The sequence below is a fragment of the Peromyscus californicus genome, unplaced genomic scaffold (genome assembly GCF_007827085.1).
Source record: "Peromyscus californicus insignis strain IS unplaced genomic scaffold, ASM782708v3 Scaffold_5__1_contigs__length_169319896, whole genome shotgun sequence".
In the NCBI taxonomy this organism is placed as follows: Eukaryota; Metazoa; Chordata; class Mammalia; order Rodentia; family Cricetidae; genus Peromyscus; species Peromyscus californicus.
This window is the reverse complement of record NW_026294573.1, coordinates 125,712,168-125,731,254: the sequence shown is the minus strand read 5'-3', so window position 1 is coordinate 125,731,254 and position 19,087 is coordinate 125,712,168. Positions and strand designations below refer to the sequence as shown.

At 36.7% G+C, this 19,087-nt stretch overlaps 1 protein-coding gene across 4 annotated transcripts in view; it reads right to left on the bottom strand.

Annotated features, from left to right (window-relative positions):
* Positions 1–8,574: 8,574 nt before the first annotated feature.
* The window catches only part of Ythdf3 (YTH N6-methyladenosine RNA binding protein F3), a 33,934-nt gene continuing 23,421 nt past the window's right edge, over positions 8,575–19,087 (bottom strand). For 2 of the 4 annotated variants that reach the window (XM_052718849.1, XM_052718847.1), the window contains one exon: positions 8,575–11,494. In XM_052718849.1, coding sequence (XP_052574809.1) covers positions 11,462–11,494 — 33 coding nt within the window. In that variant the 3' untranslated portion in view covers positions 8,575–11,461. Of the gene's footprint in view, positions 11,630–19,087 lie in introns of all 4 variants that reach the window. The other 2 variants (XM_052718850.1, XM_052718848.1) reach the window with 1 other exon arrangement.

Sequence of the window (19,087 nt, the reverse complement as noted above, 5' to 3'; positions counted from 1 at the left end):
TCTGTTCTCTGATCTTCAGGCAAATTTATTAGGGTACAGAATATATCACCACATTTCCCCTTTTTTGTCTAAAATAATAAAAGGTTATAACCAATATAAGAAAAACTATACACAATAAGTACAATAAGTACATACAATATATACAGTCAAGAATTACATTAACAATGTCTAGTCCATTAACATTAGGCAGGTTCAGAGAAAGTATTCCATTATTGATCCTATTTTTTGAGTCCAAAATGTTGTACCTAATTCACTTTCTATCCTAACTTGTATTACCAACCGAATACTATCTTTTGATGTCTTTCAAACTTAAACACTTTACATCAATTTAGTGAGCTTCTTTTCTGAATTTGTTAACAAGGAAAATTATAACTATCCAGTCTTCAATTCCCTCAGAGACTCAAGAAGGAAAAAATATTACCTAAGTAAGCAGGAAGTACAAGTAAGCAACTTCCAAAAAATGTGAGAAATGAAAGAAACAGCTGACTGCCAGGACAGTCACCCAAGGTTCTGACATGATACAGAGATTTTGCACTTTCTTTTAACAAGCATGCTTAGGTTTAGAGGAGAGAGCTACACTCCAATTCCAAAGCCAGCTTTAATTTTTAATTGAACTGGAACTACATAAAGACCATTTGCATTATGTGTCTGTAGAGAACAGCAGAAACATTTAGGAAGACTTATGAAATTTTATCCTGTTAGATACGCGACATACCAATAGGCCAATTTACTCTTTTTCTTGGGACATTTTTTTCTGGATGATGTCCTTTTTCTTTAAATGTTTTATTGGTCCAATGTTCTTCAGATTCCTTAGCCTTCAGTCTCATAAAAGACAAAAACAAAAAACTTTCCCCAAGCCTAACTTTAGGGAGGTTCCCAATTAAGAGGTCTCTCTTGTTCAAATTGAACCTTTATCAATTTTGATGATATCCACAGCTTATCTTCTCCTGTAGAAACAAAAGCAAAATCTCATCGCCAACATAACACATATCCTGGTTTCCATTCTGAAGTCAGCACATCCTTAAAGTATATAGGCTAATTTAATTCTGTAGTTTTTGCTATTCAATGTCTCTCTGCAGCTGTTGTTCCTTTCTCATTAGCATTGAGAAAATTAAAAGTTAACAGATCATTATATAATCTCTTTCTGGGAGATTTTGTTACCCCTTTTTGTTTATTTAGCATATCCTTTAGAGTTTGATTTGATCTTTCTATGACTGCTTGGCCTGTAGGATTATGTGGTATACCTGTAATATGCTTTATATTGTAATATGCAAAAAACTGTTTCATTTTACCAGAGACATATGCTGGAGCATTGTCAGCTTTAATTTGTGCAGGTGTACCTGTGATGGCCATAACTTCTAGCAAATGCATGATTACAGAATCAGCCTTTTCGAAACTCAGAGCAGTTGCCCATTGAAATTCTGAATAGGTATCAATGGTGTGGTGTACTTATTTCAATTTTCCAAATTCTACAAAATGAAACATATCCATCTGCCAGATTTCATTCCTCTGAGTATCCTGCTGATAGTGGAGTTTGATTGTATAAAGAACTAGTAGGACTGGTCAGTGGTGGCACATGCCTTTAATTCCAGCACTCGGGAGGCAGAGGCAGGCGGATCTCCTGTGAGTTCAAGGCCAGACTGGTGTACAGAGCAAGATCCAGGATAGGCTCCAAAACTACACAGAGAAACCCTGTCTCCAAAAAAAAAAAAAAAAAAAAAAAAAAAAAAAAAAAAAAAAAAAAAAAAAAAGAAAAAAGAAAAAAGAACAAGTAGGACGTTTCCTTATAATTGCCTTGACTTGTTGCCAGGTTGTGGAAAAATTCATTTTTAAACCCTATTGACATGTTTCTTATGAAATCCTGAGGCCTCCAGCACATTTCCTATCAATAATTGATCAATCTTGTCATTGCCTTGTGCTAGAGGGCCTGGCAGACCATATGAGATCAGATGTGAGTTATAGGTAAGGGATGATTCCTATTCCTGATTCTTTCTTGTAACTGAATAAATAATGAAGTTAATTCTGACTCATTGCCTGCTTGCTCTCACGCTGCTAAACAAGTCCATTCCTCCACTAGCATTAAAGCCTACACCTTCAGGACTCCGGAGTATACTGAAGATCAGATGAGACATCCAGCCTCATGGACTGAACAATTACTGGATTCTTGGGCCTTCCATTGGTAGACAGCCATTGTTGGACTAGCTGAACTACAGCCTGTAAATAAATTATATGTATATATAATTTATTATATGTAATTTATTATATATGAATGAGTGACATGGAAGAAAGAAGCTTCCTTCTATATGTTCTCTTCCTCTAGAGAACCCTAATACAATCATCTGAAATAATCAACACTGATCAAAAATTAGTTTATTTCTACATATTATTTATTCTATTTGTTTTTATTCCATGACCTTAAAAATAGTGCCTGAGAAGTAAGAGGGCATTAAAACAAAGCAAACTTAGCTGACAACCCAAGGCTACAGAATTTCCTGCCGTATTTAACCATTAACTCCCTCTTACACTGCCAGTTGGGGGGAGGGGATGGGTTGTTATTGAGTTTTGAGAGAGGATAGAAGGTGGTTTAATTTCTCAAGGCAGTCCTCAAAGCCTGCTATCCCAGTGGCACTAGACTGCACAACTGTTGCCGGGTACATTTCTTCTCTCCAACTTTTCATTGTAGAACATGTCACTAAGACGTCTGAAATAAGTATGCAAGGACCAAGAATGTTGTACTCTCTAAGTGGCTTAAGTACTTTTCAGTTTTTTGCATTTGAAGAAGCATAACAGTTTATGACTACATGTATACATGTGCAGCAACATGCAAAAGAAGTCAACTTATTTACTGCAAAGAAAAAGTAAGTTTCAGAATTTTAGTAATAAGTATTTTAGGTTAAAACTTTAAAAATGGACAGCATTAAAGGAAGTATGTTTGTTGAGGAATGAATTATAAAATGTGACACATACAAACCTTAAACTGGTTAAAATATAATTTACTTGCATTGGTGAACACTGGTTCAAGACATTTTTCTTTGAGTAAACAATGTGCTGAGTTCATTTCCCTGATGTCTTTCCTCTATGACCTCTAAAATACATCAAGATTTCTCAATGGGGTGAGAACTGAAAGACTCATTTTGCAAACACTATAAGCATAAACTCTTCCATTTTTATAATTTCCCCAAATACTTTTAGGGTTTCATGTCTACCTGAACAGCTCATCTTTATCAGGTATATTCAAAACAGCCAAATTATCTCATAAACAATTCTGTCATATTTGATCAATTCACATACTTAAAACTTCCAATGCAAACAAATACAATGGGAGAAACAAACTTATAAAGAAACACTAATGAGCCTTGGTAAGAACAGGAAATGTTTAGGGTATCTGCAAAGAATGACTCCAGAACTCCTCCTGGATGCTCAAATCTGCAGGTGTTTAATTAAGTCTTCCATCACACTTCCAAACACCTCCAGCTTCCTGTAATAACTAACACAATGTAAATACTGGTAAACAGCTGCTAGCCTGTAGTCTGGGAAATGATAAGGAACACACAGTACACAGACATAATTCTTCTGAATTTCAACCCATAGATGGTAGACTCCTCAGACTTAAGACCCAAACACATGGAAACAAACTGTACATCTCAGCTCAGGGCACTTCCCACACAGCACAAAACCAGTTAACCCAGTGAGTCCAAGTAAAAACAAGCTTGTGCATATTTGTTGGAGATAGTATCTCAAATACTGGCACACAATACTTTTATATTGAAGGTAACGACTTCACTTGTAAATGTTAGATATTTTCCTTAGTGTGGCACTAGAATAAAGCTGACATTTCATTTTGTGTATACCAAATGCCACTTCCTTTTAGAACTGCAGGATTCCACTGTTGACAAATGAGGTAACACATGCACATTTATTTCAGCTCTGAAATGTGACTGGTCAGTGAGGCGTTTAGTTTGCCTACATGACAGAATCAAGGGGGCATTTGTAGTAAGAAAAAGACAATTTCTACTCTCCTTTCCGGAACTTCTTCAGTTGTTTACTGGCTTATCTTAACCATTCTGCCTCCACATTTACTTTCTGTGTAGTCTATTTGACCTTGTTTTAAAGTCAGCTCCAGGAAGATAAAGTACTGCTAACACTTTCCTTAGAAAAGCTATGGGTGATTATTACTAAAAGCAGTGAAGGGCTGGAGAGATGGCTCAGAGGTTAAGAGCACTGACAGCTCTTCCAGAGGTCCTGAGTTCAATTCCCAGCAACCACATGGTGGCTCACAACCATCTGTAGTGAGATCTAGCACCCTCTTCTGTATACATAATAAATAAATAAATCTTTTTTTTTTTTAAAAAAAGTAGTGAAAGACAAAGTAGCAAAGAGACATCTGTATGGGCTCTCCCTTCTAGAGGGCAACTTTTTCATTTTATTATTATTTATTTTTTAGTTAAAAGGGAGGTTTATTTTGTGGGGTAACTTACATGTGAAGGGATTGGTTACAGGGTCTGGGAAAGTTGTAGTGCAGTCCGGAGGTGTTCTCTGAAGAACTCTGCTCTGTCTACCTCCAGTGTCCAGGGTCCAGGAACCAAGAGCGCCGGCACATCCGGATCTTGGGGCTTCAGGGAACTCTCTCGGCCCTGCCTTGTAGGCGTGACAGTTACCTCTATGAGTTAGCCTCAATGGGGGTTGGAACTTACAGATCAAAGCTGGAAGGGCTACCCACTACAATTGTATCTTGTTTTTTCCGAGACAGGGTTTCTCTGTGTAGACCTAGCTGTCCTAGAACTCACTCTGTAGTCCAGTCTGCCTGCCTCTGCTTCCCAAGCGCTGTGATTAAAGCCTTGTGCCACCGCCCAGCTTTATTTATGTCTGGAAGCCTGGCTATTCTGCATTTGGGGCTGGGGATGTTGGATTGGGAGTGCAGTTTATGACCAACATTCTAGTAATGTGTGTGTGTGTGTGTGTGTGTGTGTGTGTGTGTGTGTGTGTGTAAAGGCTAAGCAGCCAAAATACCACCTTGCCAGACAGCCTCCTCACCCCACCCCCACACACAAAGAAACAAACAAAGGATACATAATTAACAAAGCTTTATTACTACAGTGATTGTTCTGGGTTCTCAATAAAGCAGTAAGAAAGTAGTCCATTTTCACTGCAACCTCTAAGCTGCACTCAAGCAGTAAAGATCACCCTAAAGTAACCTTTAAGGGCACAACAGACCCTACATTCTTCATCAACAAAAGAGGACAGTTCATATTTGAGGGCTCAAAGTAAGCCCAGGGATAGAAATAAACACACGATGGTATTACCTCATTTAACCATTTTGAAATAAATCTTATTATCATTATTGTACTATTTTGCTCTCTTAACCCACCAGAAAATATAGACTGACTTAGGTAGGGGTTTCAGATTCCAGGAACAGTTACCCACCTCCAAAACTCATGTTCTTGGCCACTATATTAAAAATCACCTTACAATGTTCAAAAGAAGTTCATCAACATTATGTCAAGCAAAGCCAGCCAGGCACAGAAAAGTAAATACTGCATAATCTCACATGACCTCTGAGAGCATAGGACAGTGGTTATCAGAACCTGGGAAGAGTGGGGGAGGGGTGGTCAGTAGGGACAGCCTTATCACATAGCAAAGCTACAAGTGACAGCAATTAATGCTTACGTCTGGGTGACAGACATGACTATTTTCACCTGACCGGTACATGTTGCACACAGTATCATTGAACCCCACAAAATATATACAAATGCCATGTTGATTTTTAAAAGTATATATAAAAAGACTCAATTACAAAAGATGCTACACTGTTTCAAACATCGTTCTCTTTTAAAGGAACACACCAGTCTAATCATAGCATACATCTACCTCAGATTTTTCTCCAGCAAAAGCTCAATGACTATCAGTTCCTACTCACACACAACAGCCAGAATTTCCCCCATGACCTAAAATTTGCTTATCTTTTACCCCTTTATTAGAATCATTGCTTCTTCATACAATTATGCTTGAAATAGGTCAGTCCTATTAGAAGTCCTTCAAGATCTCCGCTGTCCCCCTGAAAAAGGTATAGAAAGTGAGATGTATCTTTCTAAAGGGGAAGTATTGACATACAAGCATTCAGGAATTGAGGGTGAATAATTAAATTTCTCTATTTTATAATTATAAATCTTTGTTAAATACAAGAATTACAGTATTAATTCTCCCCTCAAATGTGGACTAGAACTTCCTTTGAATACACTGGAGGAGTAACCTGCAGGGCATTGTGGTGATGTACATTTGCAATGCTAGCAGAGGCGGCAAAGGGCAGATTATAAATTTGAGGCCAGAATGAGTCACAGAAAGAACCTATGCTTTAGACATTTTCTAACACTAACCAAATACCTTGGGGAAACAGATTTTTTAGTTCCTGGTTTTATCATGGCAGAAGGGTGGCACATCATAGTGGCCAGGAAGCAGAGATGTTTACATTTCTTTCTTCTCCTTTTATTCCCTCTGAGCCCTCAGTCTATTAGATGATGCTACTTCCACATTCAGGGTCCTCACCTATTTAATGGTCCCTGGAAAAGTCTTCACTCTCACAGAAGCAACCCAGAAGCACTTCTCAGTTTAAACAAGCTGACATTCATGATTAGCCATCATACCCTTGTCTCATAGGACAAAGGGAAGCTAAGTGGGCCAGCAGTAGAGTACTTAGAATGTGCCAGACTCCAGGTTTAACCTCGGGCATCGTACACAAGAGTAAATATAAGAAACCTGACATTCGCCACCTCAGCCAGTCATCACCAGTCACATTATTGACGTGACAGAAAAAAAGCCCTTCATGTGTGTAGTCCTCCTCCCTAAAACTTATAACCCAAATAAACAGAATTACCTACCAGCTACATTCCAAAGGAGGAATATTCTCCACATTATCAATCATTATCATCAAACAGAAGCCCAAGAAACCACTACAACCAAGGAGATGTGAAAACTAGAAGTGCCACGGTACTCTTGGGAGAACCTGACAAAAGAACATTGGGTAAAAACTAAGAGAAATTTTAAAGTGTACATTGAGGAAATGAAGGATCCATACTCATTAATTTCTAAGGTATCAGGAACTCGGGGAGCTGGGTACAAAGTAGGTAAGAACTCTAAATATTCTTTTCAGATTTTCTGTAAAATTGCTCTAACCTGATTTATGAAGAATAAAAAGATACTATGAAATGGTAGAAGAAAAAAATTTGGATGTCTTTGGGACACGTTTAATACTCTTGACACACAAAAATCACATGGTTGGCCAAACTTACTTTCAAAGGGAAAACATTTGACATCATTAGACACTACCATAGCCTACAAATCTAATTGTCTAAATAAATCCCGTTACAAAATCTCAGAAATGCACAATCTTAGCTGTATTCTATTTGCACACTAACAACTAAGAGACTGGTTCGGTGTCATCCCATCAGTTAGATGTAACTCAACTGACTTATTCCTACATCCCCTAAATGCAATTCCATCATCCAGTGTTTCCGAATGCACAGTATGTAAAAATCCAACTTTAATATATGAACTCTTCAAATATATGTTCTCTGAAGGACCAAGTAAGATGGCAGAAGAGGTGGGGATCCAACCTGGGCAGTTACTCTGAATCCCTATCTTCATTTTACGTTTTCATGGGAATAGTTTTTCACTTAAATTTAGCTCCAATGTTACACAGATAACCAACATTAAATCAATTCTGGATTTAGTGCACTACTTACGAATAAACTGTACCTAGCCTACTACCACTACATACAGGTACTACACAAGAATTCTGTCTGTCATTTTAGCAGGGGAAAACTCTACTACATTTTGAGATTATATACTGGTAAGTACTATAGAAGTAGAAAGTAAAGTTAACCACCTTGATCAGCTAACTTTTGGAATATCTTAGTTCCTAGAACAGAAATCCCCAAATCCAGCACTGAGAAGCAAGATCAGTGAAGAATACTTAGGTTCTAACTACAGGTGACTAATGACTACCCTCAATTCTATGTACACTAATGAAACACATACTTTCTCTTGGGGAGACCAAAAGGAGGCTCCTGCTGCTACTGCAGTGGGTGCACTGGACACAGCCAGTGATTTTTGTATACACACAACTGGTTTTGAGAACACAAAACTAAAATGTTAAGTTTTCTCACCCAAACAAATGCTTTATAGAGAGCTAAGTTAATGATGAACATACCATCCAGATAAATTCCATGAATTCTAAAAGATAATGTAAAAACTGTTAGAAAAGCATTCCTTGGGGCCAAGAAAGAGATAGGCTCTTAGACAGCTGGCATTACTACTTCCTCCTGCTACATTTAAAAAAAAAAAAAAAAAGGCCTTCTCTTCCTCTTTTCTCTTAAGTATTAAGAACATGTAAGCCAACAGGCTGGTTAGATTGAATAAAGGGATCTTCCCTGTCTTTAATTCACTCAATCTAAATGACCAACTAAAATGAGTAACTTACATGCATTTGCCAATCAGGAAAATCATAATAGGCAAAAGATATTTCCTAGCAAGCAGCATATATTTATAAAGATAGATAAAAAGGAAAGAACACAGATATGAGTGAACAATTTTTATTGAAACCCTCAAAGATTAAAGAGGACCAAATGGTGAGTTCGGTACCATAACAACAAAAAAAAAAATCTCACCTACTGTACCATCATTCACAGGAATGAACAAACCCAAACACGACAAAATTCAAATTCTCATTTTTAACTGCTACAAGTGAAATGTAAATGAACTAATCATTTCATCATACCCTTCCTTTAATCATATGAAAAAGGGAATTTACATGGCATAACAAAAGATATGCAAAACTTAATGAAAACACAATTCTCTTAAAATCTCACAAACTTACTTGTAAAGGATGCAGAATGCACTTGAAATGATTGAATGACTTAAGCTGATTGAGTTTTTTTTATTGCAAACTGTTTGAACATCAGCTTAACCTTCATGCATGGTACTCAAAAATAACACAGCTTTTCAATTAGAAAGATCACGTTAAAATGAGGAATTAAGCACTAAAAGGCTGAGTTTTTTGTTTTTTTTTAAGGAATTTTCAAGTACCAATATGTATAGTGAGAGAATACTAATTTTGGTTACACTTTCCCCCTTACTGTTAAATATACAAACTATAATACCTTTAAAAATAAAATACCCACATAAGATAACTTTAATAAGAATCATTCAAATGACAAATTGGAAAAACATTAAGCAAGAAATCACGGGACCAATAATGTCTTAATTTAAGATTATTCAAACATTTTATTATATATCTACTCTTGTAGAGCCCAGGCTCTCTCCCTTTTGGTCCCCCCAGTTAAGAAACATTCTGTTGGTTGTGCTATAGAGACAACCTGTAATGATTTCATTTAATGGAAAAATAATCTTGCAATATACTGACTGACCAAGAAGGAAGAGAAGGCTGGTGCTTTGGGGAATACTTAGGTGAGAAAAACACAAAGTTACCAAGTGGAAGCTTTTTTCCCAAAGGAATGCTGCACCCATTTCACTTAAGATTAGAAATTCAGGTTAAAGGCACTGGGATGTTCTTCTCACCACGAACAGACTCTCAGCTACACTGGCCCTGTCTGAGTCTACTGCAGTCAGCCTGCTCATTGGGTATCTGATGACATTTCTTACATAAAACCTAATGTAAATTAAACAAGACTGAATTAGTTTATAATGTAACTAGTTTTATAAAAATATCCAGAGTTGCTAATAAAGCACCAAGAAAAAGAGAACCTCAGGGGGAGGACTCAGCTCCTTCCTACAAGGTCACCCTTTTACAGTTTTCTCTAGTAGGAGCTCCAGAATGACATGAGTCATCTTTGAAATGTCCTACCTATACAATCTTAAGGATATAGAACATTGCTGTGCTGACTATACCCAAATGCCAATTTTCATTATAAATAGTTAAGAGACATGTTACTAGATTTCATGGCTTAGTCTCAAAAAGGTAAAATAGGTGCAATTTTCCTTTATGAAAGTTCATTCTTTAATATACCATTAATATTTTGATGTTCCCTTCAGTAAACACTGACATAACTACACTGGGACTACCAAGTAACTGTGAAGTAGCTATGGTTATCTACAAATACTGTATTCTAACAAAAAATACAATATTTGCATTCTAAAACATTGTACAAAAAATTATATAAATCAAAGTTTCAAAGAAATATCCATCACGAGGCTTTTGAGTTGAAGTGAGCAAAGACGAGAGCAAATGAAAGTATCTCTAAACACGATGTAAACATAAATGGAGTAATGCAAAACATCAAGGTATTCAAATCTACTGTATTGCTATTTTCACCTTTAACATATCATTCTACATAGCTTTCTCCTTTCAAAACAGTAATATAAGGGGCAGGACATTATTTTCATAACCTTATGCCATCAAATCACTCAATACAGATGCACAACACATTCAATTATACAAAATCAATTTGTTTCAAGATACAAAATTAATGTTGATATGAAAAAAATAGGATGTTAAAAAGATAACTATAAGAATACCCAGATATATGCTGTATTCCCACTTATATAGATCTGATCAATAAAACATCAACACATTCACTTAGATACTGATTTAATTCATGGATCAAGGCCATATTTTCAAAGTATTTTAAGAATGCCAGGACACTGCAAAAGCTGGAGAAGAGTTGAGGAACATTATATGCTTGCTAAAGAAGAACTATGTTTATTTAGCTAGTGAGTACCTAGAGTAATAAATTTTTACTTCATGATAGCAATCCGCTCGCAAACACCCAGAAACAGGATTGAAGGGTTTTAAACGTAGTTATAAAGGTCATAAAAAGTCTGAGTAGACTGAGGTACATTTACTCAAAATGTTGAGATTCAGTTAAGTGGTAGAAACAAAAATCATCCCTCAAACCAATGTACATATAATTGGGGAGGGGGGTGTGCATTAATTGAGTCCACCAAGCTGCATATCAATATTCTGTTACACCAATAGTTTGAAGACAAGGGCAATGTTCTAATATAATTTTAGATTATGTTTCTTTTGGCTAAAATAGAGCATAAGGTTGCTTTGCCATATTAAAAGTTTGCTACAATAATTTTTCACATAAACATTCAGACTTGAACTCCAGGACTAAATATGGCATGATTATTTTGCTTTTAATCTGTCAAATAGCTAACAATGGACAATTTAAAAACTACAACAAAGAAAAGGTTGAAGCAGTGAGACTCTTACATCATTGAACCACTTCTAATGGTTAACTGTTAGTACTTAACAAATTCAAAAGTTAATGAATCCTTGCATTCATTCAGTCTTCTGTGCCTTAGCTAGGATGCATAATTACAAAAGACAGCAGGTACTGGTCAAAGCTTCAGGACAGAAAGTGCTTGATGAAGTTACAGTTCTCAAGTGTGTTTGGTGAGAGTATAAGGGCAGATGCGCTGATGAAAACCATTACAAGAAGAGTCAGTTTCGTGTTAAAGTGTTCAAAGATGTCACCTTAAGCAGAAAAAAAAAAAAGCTTTAATAACGTCTTCTTTGACTTATTAGGCATTTCCAGAGTCTACATCATTAGTGTTGTCATTTTAATAGGACATCTCCACACGGTGGTTATTGCTTGTTTCTATTTCTCTCCTGAAAGAAAAATATAAATATTATAACATAATACAATCACCATGTAGTGATTTTAACTGCAGGTACATATAATGCAAATCATCTCTAGACACAGCTCTTCAATTACTAATTATTATCTCTATCACAGTAAGATGATTGATACAAACCTTTTAAATAAGCAACTCCAAAAACAAAGGCCTATTTTAAGACAGTTTATATCCTCTTTACATTCCTATTTTAAGGTAAGAAGATTATGCTCTTTTGAGTCCTTCCAAGTGAAGTTTAAATAGTGTAGTATATCAATTTAAAAGCTTTTTATTGGCTGAGATGGAGACAACACTGCATTAAAGGTATATTAAGAGGTCAGTATAATTTTTAAATGACTCTGATTAAAAAGTGTCCACCACTTATTCTCAAATTTAGTATATTGCAACTTTTTATGTAAAGAATAAAGAAGACCCAAGACTGTCTCCTGAGGGGTATTATTTGCTGTTTTAGAGGAAGAGGGAACAGGGATCAGAGGGGGGAGGCGAAGAGGTAACTACTTAAGGCTACATTAGACAGGAAGGTGAGAATCAGCTACAACAATGAGAATAATGTATTTTAAAAAAAAGAAATAGAATGTTTTAGTTTGAACTGTAATTAACTTTTTTAAAAAGATTTATTTATTTATTTATTACGTATACAGTATTCTGCCTGCATGCATGCCTGCAAGCCAGAAGAGGGCACCAGATCTCATTATAGATGGTTGTGAGCCACCATGTGGTTGCTGGGAATTGAACTCAGGACCTCTAGAAGCAGCGCTCTTAACCTCTGGACCATTCCTCCAGCTCCTGTAATCAACTTTTACAAAAATCACTAAAATACACAGATTATATACTTAATTCATCTCTCTTTATAAAACATAACTTTCAAGTCAAGGGGCAGAAAAGGAGATAGTAAAGAAAACTATAAAAGAAAACTCCATTAATCTAAAAGATGAGAAGACTAAAAAATCTTAGATTAGAAAATAAGAGGGAAAACAAATATTTAATTTTTATAACATGAGTCATAATAAATGTACATTGATCCGTGAAAATGAAAACCAAAAGCATTTTTAAATCTCATATTACATATTTATGAGAAATAAATCCAAAACACACGGACAAAGAAAAGTTAAGATAACAGATACACATTACAACATAGACCAAATCATGTCAGACAAAATATTCAATAATCAGAGATGAAAGCTACTGCTATATAGACAGACATTTGAATGGTATAATGGTACATTCAAGTTTCCAAAAGCTGTAACAATAGTTAGCAAATTCATAATAGGAGAATGTAACAAGTTTTCCTTAGTAAAACAAGTACATCGAAAGTTAAACATAAAAATCACAGAAAACTGAATTCAGAGTTCTAACTAGGACACAAGGATATGACCACATGACAGCCCAGAATGCAAGTTCCGATAATGCCAGAGTTCAATTGTTTTTACTTTTCTAAAAACCTCTGTATTGGGGCGGGGGCGGGTGTGTGTGTGTAATTAGTCTACTTGTTGCAGTCACTTTCCTCATTCCATCTGGTAGGTTCCAGAGTTCAGACTCAGCTCATTACACTTGGCAATAAGCACCTTTACCTACTAAGCCATTTTGCTGGCCCAAAGAATCAATTCTATACACACTGTTTCTGAACATCAATTTCAGAAGCAAAACAGATAAGCAAGCAAACACGCAAACACACACACACACACACACCTAAAAATTCTTACACCTCTAAAACTCTTCAAAAAATATCTGATGTTAGAACATTTTTCTATGAATAAAATGTTAATTATAGCCTACCAAAGAACTAAAAATTTACATCAGTAGAGTTTCAAAAAATATTCAAATGTGCAACAAAACAAAAATTAAAATCTAATTTTTAGTAACCAGTGAATGACTGCTTTGAGAACTGAACCAAAGCCGCCAGTCTTGGTAGCACACCACCTGTAATCTCAGCACCTGAGAGGCTGAGGCAGGTGACATAGGGCTGCATAGGAGAGCTTGTGTCATAAATAAATAATTGTTAGGATGAAATAAAAGCACCAAGAATGGCAATATGCCAGTAAGTCGAGAAGGTTAAGACAAAATGAACAACTTTTAAAAGGGCAGAGCCAGAGAGAAACTCAGAACAAATATTAAAGTGTAGCCACGAGACTTACTGATGGATTAGATCAGAAGCAAGGAAGAGAAGTATTGGGTTGGCAAGGTTGCGCAGTGAGGAAAGATACTTGCTGAGAAGACCTGAATCTGATCCACAGAACCCACCAATTTCTAAGTTGTCCCCCCTAACCTGCACAGGCATGTTGTGAAATGCATGTTTCCCTCCCCAAACTTCATGCACAGGCACACAACAACTATACCTATATGATTTTTTAAAAGAGGAACATTATAGTGCCCTGCCATCTAAAGGGTAGAGAAAAAGTCAGGGGCATGCAAAGAAATAGGGATTATATTGGATTTAAGATGTTTATAAGTGAGGACCTCAAACAGAGATCAAAATAGATGCTCCTGGATATAATAAGACCATTCAGGATGGGAATGCAAATTTGGAAATTGTCAGTGTATAGTAAATGTCCACCAAGAAAACTTGAGTCCCCAGAAATATATAATCCATTTCTTTCAAAACAGTAATAAGGCTGAGAGATGGCTCAATGACTCATGACTCAGACATGAGGACCTCAGTTCTGATCCCCAGTATGCACTAAAAGCCGGACAGGTAATGCACATCTGGAATTCCTGGAGGCTCTCAGGCCAACTAGCCTAGCATATGCACTATTAGTGAACAACAAGAGACCCTGTCTCAAACAAGATGCAAGGTGAGAACTGATAAGCATACCTACACCTACCTACACATGAACAGAGAGAGAGAGAACAAAAATCCACATCTACACTTCCAAAAGGTAGGGTTGTGTCTCAAATTAAGTATATATTCACAATGAAGTATTTATAGGCTATCAGCTACAGATCAGAAAAAAAATGAGACTTAGAAATGGATTGCCAGTGATCTCATCGACTTGTTACAAAATGAGAAATTTTTCTCACAGTTGGCATCACAATTACATGTGCTGTTAAAGCTAAGAGAGATGAGGGAAACATGATTTACATACAAAGGGTTACCATTCAGTGCAACCTAGGAAAAGATTAATTATGCAGAAAGTCACTAGACATTCTTTTATATTATAATCCAGATGATTCAGAAAACTAGATTTTTACTTTAATAACTAACTGATACTTTAAAAACTAATTGAGGAGAAAAATCCTTCCTCCATTTTCCATCCATAGCAAAATGCCTCCACTGAGCTGACAGTGAGATAGGAGAGCTACTGAGTCTTCGAGGAAAACAACCATGTAATAGAAGAGGTCTTCCCTACCCAAACTAAGCATAAAACACTAGAGAGATGAATGAAGAGCACAGGACCAGGACCAGAAATATGCCCATGGAGATGAACTCTTGGCACATTTACTATCTTCTATTCTTTTGACAGAGCTAAGACTATCTCCTTCAAACTAGAAAGGAGTTAGAAAACAAGACTTCCAATATCCTAAGAAGGCCTTGTGGCATATCATAGGCAAATTGCCAATTTTCCTTCTAATGACCTGAGGTTTATTATCATTAGTATCATTTCTATAACCAGACCTAAGACTGCAAATGAGCCACAAAGGTATTTAAGAACCATAGCACCCAGTAAGAAAATGAGCTGAAGCTCTGAGCTGAAGGAGGTGGTGAATGCCTGGAAAAGGCAAAGCAAAACACTCAAAAGTCAAATGCAACAAACAAATGAAGTATTTTTTGTAGATAAGAGCCACTAATTTGCCCCCCAGATAGAGTTTCTCTGTGTAGCCCTGGCTACCATGGAATGCACTCTGTAGACCAGGCTGGCCTCAAATTCAGAGATCCATGCCTGCCTCTGCCTCCCAAGCGCTGGAATTAAAGGCACAGGCCACCACCTGGCAAAATCTAATTTTTTAATTTAGGAAAAAAAAAGTAGTTTATATACTAAAGGGGTAAGTGATCACTCACTCCCTAATAATATCTGAGTTAGGGGGAAAAAAAACAGTATAGTACAAAAAAAAAATAAAATAAAAAACAAACGACTAAACAGACACAAGAAACCTAAGAGGCACTAACATAAACAAGTAATCAAAGTTAAAATCACCAATACTAAGTGACATATGATAAATTGAACACATTTGTTATAGCCATGCCAAAATTCATAACCTCAATCTAATGAATGCTTGAAGCAACCTGAAATTAAGGGACATTAAAAAAAAATAAATAACACCTGAGCAGGTGTTTGGAGAGATGGCTTAGTGGTTAAGAGCACTGGTTGCTCTTCCAGAGGACCCAGGTTTGATTCTCAGCATTCACTTGGCATCTAGCAATCATTCTGTAACTCATGTTCCAGGGGATTTAACAACCTCTTCCAGACTCCACCGCCACTTCATGCACATGGTGCAGACATACATGCAGGCAAAACACTCAAACACATAAATAACAACAAAATTAACAACAAAAAACCCACCTAGTCAGTAATCTTTAAAAATGAAAGGAGAAACAAAGACAGAGAAACCATAATAGACTGGAGGTAATTTAAGAAACATAACAAAATCCAGACTGGGTTTTGAAACAGAAAAGGGTATTACTGAGAAAATACAAGGATGTAGGAAAAGCCTGTACTATATATTTAATTAAGATGGACCATGACCGAAGTTAAAATAGCTCATAGATTCAATGCTTCAGGAAACTTGATGGCTTATATGAAAGAACATCTGCAAATGTTAGAAAGATCTATGCTCCAGAGTAGGGATGCACAAGGATGGTGCCGTGCCTCAGTGGGTTAGGCAAGTGTAGCACAAACTGATGAAACCACTCCAGAATCCATGTGGAAGAACTAACTGCACAAAACTCCCCTCTGACCACCACACGTCTTATGACGTGCACATATTCTATGCATGCACACGCACACACACAGACACACCAATACTAAATAGTGTTAAAAGAATATGTAGGATAAGGACAGTTACAGTAGGTTAACAACCCTATCCATTCAGAAGCCAGAGCATGTGTGGTATAGCCTTTCATTCTGTACAAGCCTGAGCTAAGTTTCTGGTATAATCTGCCCCAACAAAGGTAGCTCCGTTTTTGTTAGAAAGCAAAAGAAAACAGAGGAAGTCTGCAGTACACAACAAATTCTAAATTAGAGCCACTAGGGAAAAGGCAATGAGTATGCTTTGAACAAAGAGGTTGTTTTAAATTTCTATTCCTATTCTAATTCTACCTTTGCCCTTCTCTGCCCAGCCACAGTTTGATCTACACCTACACTAACAGGTCCCAGTGATGAAGTCTGCACTTACACAGTAAGTATTTCGGTGGCTCGTGAGATGGCTCACCGGTTTAAAGCACTTGCAGCACACATATTAACTGTCTAACTTCACAACCCAAGATGCAAGGAGAGACAGACTCAAGTTGTCCTCTAACCTGTGCGCTGTGCAACTCTGAATACGACCACACCCATGTAACTATTTTTTAATATTTCAGACTTGAAAAACATACTCTACTGAAATATAAACCTATCTTTTTTTTTGCCAAAGTCAAATAACTAAATGTGTACTACAAAAAAACAGGAAAAATGAAGAAATTAACAGAAAAAAATTATTTTATTAAGTGTTTCCTAAATGCTGGGCAAGCACTCTACCAAGAATGTTGCTTCTTCAGTCTGGTAGAAAGTAGCTTATCGTCAAAAGGAAACAAGGCCCTTGGTCTGGCAAGCTTTGAACTCAATTCTGCCAAAAATGACTTAGATTCTAAAAGCAAATCTCTCATACCAATCAGGGCTTCAGGTGTGACTCTAGGCCCAGCTTGAGGCTGCCACTTGTAAATAAGTTGGGCCTAGAGTATCAGTGTTATATCTCGGGGCTTTAAATAATATGCCTAAGGCACTAGTTCCTAAATTACCATAGTATTTGAATAAACTGTGCTAACCTCAGAAAGATAAAAATGTGCATGTGTCCCCTACCCCATCTCCTAATGTTCTACCTAGCACTGAACTTTTATAACTTACTGTTTGTACAAATGGAGAAATCATATCAACAGGCAGCATTTATTATATATACCGAACAACCAGTAAATAAATACTAGAGATTAGACCAATGAGGAAGAAAAATTCGGAGACACCAACTTTGAAAGTGTTTAGAGCAGTAGTTCTCAACCTTTGGGTCACGACCCTTTTAGGGGTGAAAGACCCACAGAAGTGGTTTACAACCATCAGAGAACAGAGATATTTACATTATAATGCATAAGAGTAGCAAAATCACAGTTACAAAGAAACAAAGAAAATCATTTTGAAAATCATTTTAAGGTTGGGGGTCACAATACCATGAAGAACTGTATTAAAAGGTCACAGCATTAGGAAGGTTGAAAACCACTGCTTTCAAGCATTTACTCACTTGGCAGTATCTTCTTAAAGGCTCTGTGACAGTCCTTCTACCTGATAATAAGAAATGAACAAAGAGCAAACTCTCTTGCTCTCAATCAGCTTATACACCTGTGTCAACAAAGATTATCTGCAGGTTTTTGGGTTTTTTTTCCCTTCTTCCCATATTCCTCTCCCTGCCAAGGATAGTGGCTCCCAATCATAAGCCCATTTTGTTTGTTAGGCTTAAAGACTCTTTCTGCTCTTGAGAAACCAATCTGTTTAACTGAAAATGTGTTCAGGGTCCCTGTGAGAGGGTATTTATTCCAGTATAACCAATAGCTATATCAGCATTTTTTTGATTCTTTTTTTCATTGTGTTGAAATGCCTCTTTCAACCTTTCTTTAAAAAACCAGAGGAAGCCAGGCAGTGGTGGCATATGCCTTTAACCCCAGTACTAGGGAGGCAGTGGCAGGCAGATCTCTGTGTGTTCGAGGCTATCCTGATCTACAGAGCAAGTTCCAGGACAGCTAAGGCTACATAGAGAAACCCTATCTCAAAAAACAAAAACTATGGAGGCTAAGTTCTTACAAGCCTGGACTTCATTGCTTTACCTACCTGAGGGATGCAATTCTATACTCCCCTCTACTGCACCTTGAAATATTTCACTTTTCATACCTAGGGTTAGAGAGGGCAGGAAACATTTTTGATTAACCTGCTTATCCTTCCTTTGCAGTGTCTTTTGCTTAGGAAGTCTTAAGATTTTCCTGCTTTCATGTCTTTTATTATTTTAAACTAATCTGCTAATCATTTGTTAAGCCCATTATTATTCCATCTGAAAACATGGGATTCTGGAAAGGTTCCTGTAATTATCCTTCCCACTGTTTTTTTCCTGCTGCTTAAAAAACTCAGACCACTTCTCTTTCCACTTTGTCTTTTCCCTTTTATATTTTCATGTCAACTGCTCTGCATTGGTTAGTGTTTTCAATTTGAACTTCTAAAGCTTTAAAAGATCTATCATGGAAATATATTCCCATTAATTT